The 9,982-nt window shown below is 28.2% G+C and overlaps 1 protein-coding gene across 1 annotated transcript in view; it reads left to right on the top strand.

Annotated features, from left to right (window-relative positions):
• LOC105620761 (guanylate cyclase 32E) overlaps positions 1–9,982 on the top strand; it is a 16,170-nt gene that overhangs the window by 2,755 nt on the left and 3,433 nt on the right. The window contains 12 exon segments of the mRNA XM_012202251.1: positions 381–696; positions 1,476–1,621; positions 2,757–2,895; positions 3,278–3,368; positions 3,858–4,183; positions 4,288–4,392; positions 4,475–4,546; positions 6,953–7,115; positions 8,978–9,185; positions 9,280–9,414; positions 9,669–9,763; positions 9,766–9,932. Coding sequence (XP_012057641.1) covers positions 381–696; positions 1,476–1,621; positions 2,757–2,895; positions 3,278–3,368; positions 3,858–4,183; positions 4,288–4,392; positions 4,475–4,546; positions 6,953–7,115; positions 8,978–9,185; positions 9,280–9,414; positions 9,669–9,763; positions 9,766–9,932 — 1,963 coding nt within the window.

Below are 9,982 nucleotides of genomic sequence, written 5' to 3' on the forward strand. Positions count from 1 at the left end.
TATATATATATATATATATATATATATATATATATATTACTAAAGATATATAGGAAAAATGTGACATAATCGATACCTTGGAAATGGCGCATGATACTCGTATATTCACTGCATTAAGACAATGGAGCACTGAGTTTGGAAATAAAATCGAATTAATTATTTTTAACGTTACTCTATCGTGAATTTTTCATAATTAATTTCCAGAAAATAAATTTTCAAAATCTGATTAACAAATTAAGAAATAAATAATAACAAACAATTATTAATTTTTTTAATACAAAATAGTTTATAAACATCCTGTATATATAAAATTTCATATATAATATATATAATTTTTTGTATAATTTTATTTTTCAACTTATACTTTATTAATTTTATAACTATTTTTTACTCTCGCGCGCGCACATTTCCTTATTTAAATAATATTATTTTTAATTATTTCTTATCGTAGGCGAATATTTTGTCGTTGGTATTGATATTGAGTTTTATGATGAGAAGCATCCGAATAAATATCTGAAAGGGCTATTACAAAAAAATATGGATTTTTCAATAGTACGAGCATATCGAAGTTATTTCAGCATTGTTGCCTCTGCCCCAATCAATTATATGAATTTCACTCGACTGGTTAACAAGTATAGAGAGAAGCCACCATTCAATTTTACGAATCCATCAGCAAATGTCGGAGGAATAGTTCAGGTGACTATTAGAAATGATAAAAATTTTGAAGAAACACCCTGAATTTGGAGATTTTAACAATACAAAATTAGAATTTCGAATTGTTTAACTTTTAATTCTTTTCATTTTTGTAATATATTTTAGAAAGATGATTCATTCATCAATCATCACAAATGAATCATTTATCTTGTTTACAAATTTTCCTTCTTATAATTAGCAGAATAAAATTGTATTGTCAATAATACAAAATATTGTAAAAAATGTTTTTATTTTAAATTGTCTTTTTGTAATTTTCCAAGAGCGATTCATTAACAAAAAAGCTATTCGTTTTCACAAATTTATACAAAATTAATACAAAAATTAAAAAAATTAACATTATAACGTTTTATACTAATCGTATGTTACAGCGCAATTAAAACGCGGAGCGCGCGTTCATTTACCCATAATCACATACCAACGTGATGTACTTTGAAATTATGAATATCAATAGGGTAGATATCGTGATTTGGATTAAATTGAATTGACGAGCTGTCTTCAGCAAAAAGAAATGATAATGATAGAGCGAACGATTGTGATAATTTTGTAAATGCTTGCAAACGTCCCTTGCATGTTGAACAGGTGATATTTATAATTTTAAAATACAACACGTTGGTATGTGAATGATTATGGTAATTGAGTGCGCGCTCCGCGTTTTAATTGCACTATAACATACAATTAGTATAAAACGTAATGTTAATAGGCTGAAATCACTCCCAAAGCATAATTTATGTTATAACGTTACTTTATGTTATAACATGTAGATAGTGCCGGAGACAGCGTATCTATATGATGCAGTGCATCTATATGAAAGAACATTATTGCGGGCACTAGATGAAAAGAAAAACCCAAGGAACGGACGAGAATTGGTATCCACATTGCACGGAGTCCATTACCAAAGTGCTATGGGGTATGTATTATGAGAAAACATGAAATAAGGGCATGAGAACAATTGTTTGTCGTATATCATAACATTTTTATTATATGGCATACAAATCAAATATCTCACAAGGAGAGAAAATCACCTGCGGTAATTTCTCGTCAAAAAAAATTGACTGAAAATGGTAGAAAGAGAGATAGAGGAGGGGGGGGGAGGGGGAACTTTCATGCGGACCCACGCTCGCGTAATGTATTTTTGATAATTACTGTACATAAAGAGGTCGTCAAAGAAGCTAAATTATTTATCATTCGCGATCGCCGTGCTAAAAAGATTTGTGGTTCGGTGTTTAAAGTTTTATTTTTATACGTCCCTTTTCAACAGGTGAGACTGCATCAATAAAAAAAGATTCATCCGATTAAATATGAATAAAACAAATATTCTGTGCTTTATGAAAGCAATTGTCCCGAGAAATATTTTCAATCGTTCATCATCGTTCCGAGAGATATTTCATTCATTCGCAACAGTCTTTTGCAATAATGAATACCTTTTGTTATGAGGATTTGAAACTGTTTTGTACGCCTGATTTTTTTGTGTGTGTATCACGTATTGCATCAATATATTGATAATCAGTACATCGAGCTGCCTTCTCTAGAAGGCGCGCGTGATCAATCAGTTACATTTATAAAATTGATACATTTTGTAAATCTATGTTTACTAAAGAAAGCAGCCCGACATATTGATCAACATGTTGATAAAACATGCATACACACCAAATAAAAAAATAATTATTATTCCATTTATTATAGCGTCGCAAGCGTATTGCATGCGTTGCGGTCCAATCAGAGTTGAATTGAACTTGATGTTAATTGGACTGTAACGCTTGTGACACTGCGATGCAACTAATATAGAACCAGCTTTAAACGAAACTCGCATTTGCAAAGAAAATTTATAATAAATATTAAACAAATTAGTATTATTAATAATATCTCAATATATTTTATAATTCTATTTTATAAAATATATTGAGATATTATTAATCATATCGCTAACATTAAATTTTTTTAATAACACAATTATAAATGAATATTAGAATTAACTTTTAATGTACTGCTATTCTATCTAATTGATAGAATTAAAAAGAGCGTTTTTGCACACTCTTCTATAGGTATTTGGTATACATGGATGAGAATGGAGACGCTGAAGGTAATTACACGTTAATTGCATTGGACAATCGACCTGTAAAAGGCTATGGTCTCTATCCTATTGGGTATTTCATTGGAAAGGAACAAGACACAAATTTGCCAGTAAGCAAACTACAAATCATTATCGCAATATTTTACCTTTTGTTTAAAACGAAAAAAATATTTATTATTATTAATTTTATATTAACTAATTATGATGCCACAAAAGTTTAATATTATCAAATGTGTAAGATAATTACATATTTTGATATAATGTAAAATATATTCTGCTTTATTAATTAAATTACAGATTTTTAAGAAATAACTTATTTTTAATTTTAAAGAATATTATTTTTAATTTGCAAAAAATTTGAAAACAAGGAAAACCATGTGTGTCATCGATCTTTTCCCATATGGAAATTGTCTAATATAAATAACGCTTTATTATATCTATTATAAATTATTTCAAATTATCTTCATATTCAATTCCCAATAAAATGTTTAGAAGCTTCAGTTAAATAGAAAAATACAATGGCTCGGAAATGGACCACCGATTGCAGAGCCTTATTGTGGATACTATGGCGAAAAATGTTACTGTGAGTATAAAAAATTAAGGCAATATTAAATAATGGGAGAGGGGGGGGGGGGAATCGAATAATCAAGATTGAATTCGAATAATTGATATTACAGCTATATTGCAACAAAATCACTTTGAAAGATTGCAACATTATACTTACATTCCTACATGTCCGCAAAAATTAAATATTGTTGTACTCTTCAATATTTTGCAATTTTGCTGCAATATTTAAAGAAATATTGCAGACATTGCAATCCAGTTTTATTCATTGCTAACATATTATTGCTTAGCATCACATTTCAAGATACATACGATAAAATTATGATCAAAAAACAGGAGCTAAAAAGTACACCCAAAATTTTTTTAAATTACAATATTTTTATATAAAAGTAGTTTTAAAATAATAATATGCTAATGTTATATAATATTTTTAATAAATAATTAATACGATATTTGAACCAAAATTATATAACAATTCTTAATAATACGAATTGATGTTTGTTTACAGCTCATACTGGCAAAATTATAGGGGGCATCCTTGGCACATTGTTGTTCATTGTTACAATGATTATCTTATTTTTTTATAAAAATTGGAAATACGAACAAGAGATAGATAGTTTGCTTTGGAAAATTAACTATAAAGATATTCAATTCAAGGAATACACAGAAAAGCGAACAAGTCAATTGTCACTAAATTCTAATACAGATGCGGATTTTCGATATTCGACGATTTATACACAAATCGGACTGTATAAAGGTCAAATTTTCGCTGTTAAAAAAATCAGAAAAAAATCGATTGAGATCACGGAAAAGATGAAAAGAGAACTAAAAGTGGTAACGTCAAAAGTTTTAATTTAAAATTTGAAATTACAATATAACAACTATTATTAAGCAAGTATAATAAGAATTTACTTGCTATTAAAAGAATGTATTTTCAGATGCGCGACATTAGACATGATAACTTGAATTCCTTTATTGGTGCTTGTATCGAACCACCTAACATATGCGTCATCGTCGAATATTGTGCACGTGGTAGTCTCAAAGTAATTTTTTTCAGTAATTTTTTTAATTACAAAATACTAATTGTATATATTTATTGATTAAATTTCCGTCAATGTTTTTCAGGACATATTGGAGAACGAAGATCTGAACCTCGATAATATGGTCATTTCGTCTCTTATCGGCGACATTATTAGAGTAAGTTTCATTAAAAATTTCGTTTTCATAAAATTTACATTTTCTTCTTCTTAAAGTTTGTTTAATTAAGATAGTACACTCATGATAATATCATCCAAAAGTCTCATTGCGGACTCGGTGATGATACTCTCATTCACTTCGATCAACTCCGATTAACTTCAATCGACGATTGAAATTGACCAAATCGCATTTGTCAACGATATATGTGGCCAATTCTAATGGATTAATTAGATTATGGCAAACGTTTTTAATTTACAATTATCATTCAAACATCCCTCTTGATTAAATGATACGTTGGAACAAAATTTTGATAAATAAAAACAGTTTTTAGAAATGCCAGTGACTTTTCGTTTTAAAAAGTTCTTGCATCGATGATTCTCTTGTAATCATGTCGTCGATATAAAAGTCCCGAGCTATGATAATGGCAATATGGGGGTGTGTTCCTTCAAAATCATAGACCAATTGTTGTAGAGATAGTATAGCTAAAAACCGTGTTAAAGCATTCCCGTAAGTAACTGTATTCAAGCGGAATGTAATTACAAACTAATTGTGAATGTTGTTCTCCACAGTATGCACTGATATGGCCGATCATCTATTGTTTGATCATTACTTATCGGTACATTTTGATTATGTCAATCTCCAGTCAACACGTACATCACACGCGGCATATGCGATGATATGCGAGAAGTGCGACACCAGACGCTCATTGGCTCCTTCCAGTCATCTTTATAAACATCGTCTCTTCAAATAAAATTAAAAATTGCATTCTTTTCACAGTCCTATTTTCCAAATTAAACCGTAAAGGTTATAACATTTTTTAACAATATTTTTTTCTCCATCGCACGCTCGTTTTTCATTAATATATCACTGCTAGTTTAGACAATAAAATAATAAAAAATAAATGCGATTTTCATGAACTTTACATAGGCGATACGTATAAAACGTACAATTTTTAATTGTTTATATCTCAGTATTGAAATGATCATTCTCATTGTAATTGCGTGTTAATGTCTCCTAGTACAAGTATAGTTTCAATTTAAAGAAATTCTTACTATTTTCAATTCGCGAGTGTACTACCTTAATAAAATATACTATGTTCATTTTAAGAGATGTTTTTTTTGTACAGCATCAAACTGCTAAATGCAATGTAACATGAAAAAAAAAAGTTTATGACTAGAGAAAATGTAGACAAGTTTCAAAATTGTTTTTTTTCTTTTTATATTACATTACATTAAAAAGAAAGGCTAATAAAAATCGAGCGCAGTTCTTGATGCTCAAAAATAAAATAACCAACACAATTTATTATATAAAAATACATAATTTGAACGTTTCGGCTCAATTACGAGCCATCTTCAGCAATTTTAAGACATTATTACGTCGAAGTGCGTATCGAAGTTTCTCCCGTACTATATGTGATTCGGACCATCAGTTATTGATCCAAAATTTATATGCGATACGCATGCTCGTTTCATATTCGCGGAAAACACAGTGATACAACACATTAATTACATCGAAATAAATATGCAAATGTATGGATTAAGACTTTATTGAGAAAATGTTAAAGTTCAGAGCAGTACTAAACAAACACGTCATTAGTAAAGAGATCTTCTGTCTTTTCGGTAATCCCTAATGCTCGGCTCATAGTACGGAAGAGACTTGAGTATAAAGTCTTACCCCGGATCTACAATAGAGTTTTAAGCCTTAAGTCATAAGAAATGGACGAATCATAGTCGATTATTCTTCTCAAATTTAACTGTAATTGGTCAATTTCTTACAACTTAAGGCTTAAAACTCTATTGTAGATCCGGACGGTAGATACATATTAAGTAACAGCGACGAAAATAGCGGTAGGAATACTTATATACAAATAAGCGATATAAACTTTAGCTAATAATATATTAAAATATTAATCTTATATTCTCTATCGCATGTGACAAAAACGATTCAATCTTCATCTTCAAGTTAAATAAGTGTCAGTTAATCGGTTCATAAACTGAATATATAATGGACTATTATAACATTTTAATACCTGTTTCCACCAATGTAGATAGATTTACTTTAATCATAGTTCAACTTACTCTTCATATTTTTCTAATCTTTAGAAAAAGATAAAGAATAAGTTGAACTGAGATTAAAGTCAATCTATATTGGTAAAAATGAGCATAAAAGGGATTACACAACAGTTTATAATATATTTACTCGGCTTATAAACCGGCTGCGACTGCTTATATTTAACTTGAAAATCCAGGACCGCTTCTATTATGCACAGTGAAGAATGTAAGATTACTTTTTATTATATTTTAAGATTGAAGATGAGTTAAATTTGAGCCAAAACGTACAAATTATGTATCTTTAACAACTGTTAATTGTTTGATTGGACGGTAGCCATTCTGTCTAATCGTTTAGGGTATGATCTATCTGCATGAATCGGTAATTAAGTATCACGGATCGCTGAGTTCTTCCAATTGTCTTGTGGATTCACGGTGGGTCGTAAAATTAACGGATTTTGGGCTGAATGAATTTAAACGAAATGAGGAACGTAATTCTAACGTCATAAAAACAAACCATGGTAAGCTGAAAAAAATTTTTACATCCGATTGAATAATTTCGAAATACTTTCGAATTTTTATAATTTTAACTGTTATTAAATTCTTCTTTTTTAATTTGTGAATTAAGAATTATACAAAATAAAAGAAATCGATTCAATATCCGCTATAATGAAAAAAGTCTATATAGAGAAGTGTTATGTCGAATGTGGGTACCACTCAAATAATATTTTTAATTATATTTTCCACTTGGTATGATTTAATAAAAATGATTCCATTGTGATTTGCAAATAAATATTACAAATTATTGTTTTATTATGTTTCAAGCACTTGTTATATGACGTGTGAGTGGCAATCGCTGCTACGTGATACGTTTACAAGTGCTCAAACACATTTTATCTTGTTTGGTAACAAAATAAAAAAATATTCTTGACATACTTAATCTTATCATAATTTTAGTATAATTATAGTATAAAAATAAAAATAACAAAATTAAAATCATAAAAATGAATAATCACAATTCTCCTTCTTCGAATTAAATAAGATCGATTTATTATTGTGTTCAGATAATAAGACAAGAGTAATATAAATATAAATTTATATATTCTTGCATTTAGTATAAATCTTTACGCAATATGTTATAATGCATGATGCTGTTGCCATATATTTGGTACAAACCGATATTCAAGATCATTTTATTTCAGATTTAAAATTTTTAAGAGTAAAATAAATATTCTTCTGTTAACAATAAATATGATTGTTTCTATATCAATCTTATTTTATAATAAATCGAAGAGTAAGGATTGCCGCACAATTTTTTCCATACCGAAAAAAAAACCGTAAAAATTAACCAATCATAATCAAGAATTATCAAAAGTTTTCATTTCAGCTCTGATTGACTTATTCTTACAGTACGTCTTACAATTACTGTAAAAAGTACAAAAAGTAAGTGCGGCAAACCCTAGCTAATCTTAATAATGTTGGATTCTAAAATCATTTGAGAACATTACCTCAAAAAATTAATATAATGCATGCATTTATACTTTGCGTAAAACGTAACTCATTATCATCATTTGTTATTAATTTTAAAAATTAATGAATCGTTACTTTCTAAGTAACAATTTATTACTTTTTTCATTACACTTTTGTAATGTTAAAGTGAAACAGATTTTAAAATTATTATTTAATAAAACAATATAAATTATAACAATCAATATTAAAACTTTAAATTCTAAGCTTTATATTCTAATCTTTAAATTCTAGTCTTTATATAGCAATTTTTATATTTTTTATATCAAACTTATCTAATAAATCTTTTAAATTCTGTATAATAATATCAGTAACAAATTAACACATAAATAGAGTACTTGTCTAAGGTAACAAATTTGAGGCGGCAAATTTTTCAAGACAAAAAATTTTCATACAGTTGAGATAAATTTTTAATTTGTATTTGCCTGAGTTACACCGAACATATTTTATCACTGATAAATTATCAGAAACGATATTTTAAATATATAGTTAAAAATGTATTATATTTATATTACTTATTAAGGATTATTGAATGTTTTTACTAGCTAATGCAAGGATATAAATCATGTTATCCTTTGTCCTTTTATCAAATTTAGAAATTAATAAAAAAAAGCCACCTAGGTGATGTTGTGCCTAGGGACGGCAAAATGTTTAATTCGTTGATTGATTGATCTTTGAAGTAGAAAAATAATTATTATCGAAAAAAGTAACAAAAACAGTAATACCGTACAAGCATCTTATCCAAGCTTACAGCTTGACAGCTCTGTAAGCTTGAATAGAACCCAGCTTTCAGGCTTAAGCAATCAATACGGATTTTATAAATCTCCCCTATATTTAATTCTCTTTCATGTATTAGGGTTGCTATACAAAGCACCTGAGTTATTACGCTGTACTTCTCTCCGGGAGCTAAATGTTCGTGATTTGCAAAAAGGGGATGTATATTCATTCGCCATAGTTTTATACGAATTACAAGGGCGACATGGACCATTCGGTATCACTGATTTATCAACAGATGAAATATTAAAAAGAGTAAAAAACCCAGATTATGAAATATCACCGTTTAGGTAAGCTACAAATATAACTGTAAAAAATATATAATTTTATAATTTTTATTAAAAAATTTGAAGAAATGTTCTTTTTTTCTCAAAATAATGATAGACCACCATTGGATCAATTGGATAATACGTTCGATTTCGTTCGTAAATGTTTGCTCGAGTGTTGGTCAGAAAATCCGGAGCTTCGTCCAGATTTTAAAACGATAAGATATAAGTTGAGACCGCTCCGAAAGGACATGTGAGTTTTCTTTATAATATTATATATTTGTTAATACATCACAATATATATATATAAAATAATATTTTATTAATCCAATATATACGTATATATATATATATGTATATGTATATGTATAATTGTAATATATATATATGTATACATATATGTATATGTATAATTAATCCGTATTATGGAAAGCAATATTTTTAAGAATCTATTATATTAAATCTATTTTTTACTTAATCGCGTTCGCGTTTATGTTTTCCTTTCAGGAAAGCAAATATTTTCGACAATATGATGGCAATGATGGAAAAATATGCAAATAATCTTGAAGCACTTGTTGACGAACGAACAGATCAATTAACTGAAGAAAAAAGAAAACAGATGCATTATTATACGAAATATTACCGCGTTACGTAGCCGAACAACTAAAAATAGGACATAAAGTAGAGGCTGAAAGTTTCGACTGCGTTACCATTTATTTCAGTGATATAGTTGGTTTTACGTCTATGTCTGCGGAAAGCACGCCATTAGAAGTAATTTATATATATATATATATATATATATATATATATATATATATATA

The sequence above is a fragment of the Atta cephalotes genome (assembly GCF_000143395.1).
Source record: "Atta cephalotes unplaced genomic scaffold scaffold00028, whole genome shotgun sequence".
NCBI lineage: Eukaryota > Metazoa > Arthropoda > Insecta > Hymenoptera > Formicidae > Atta > Atta cephalotes.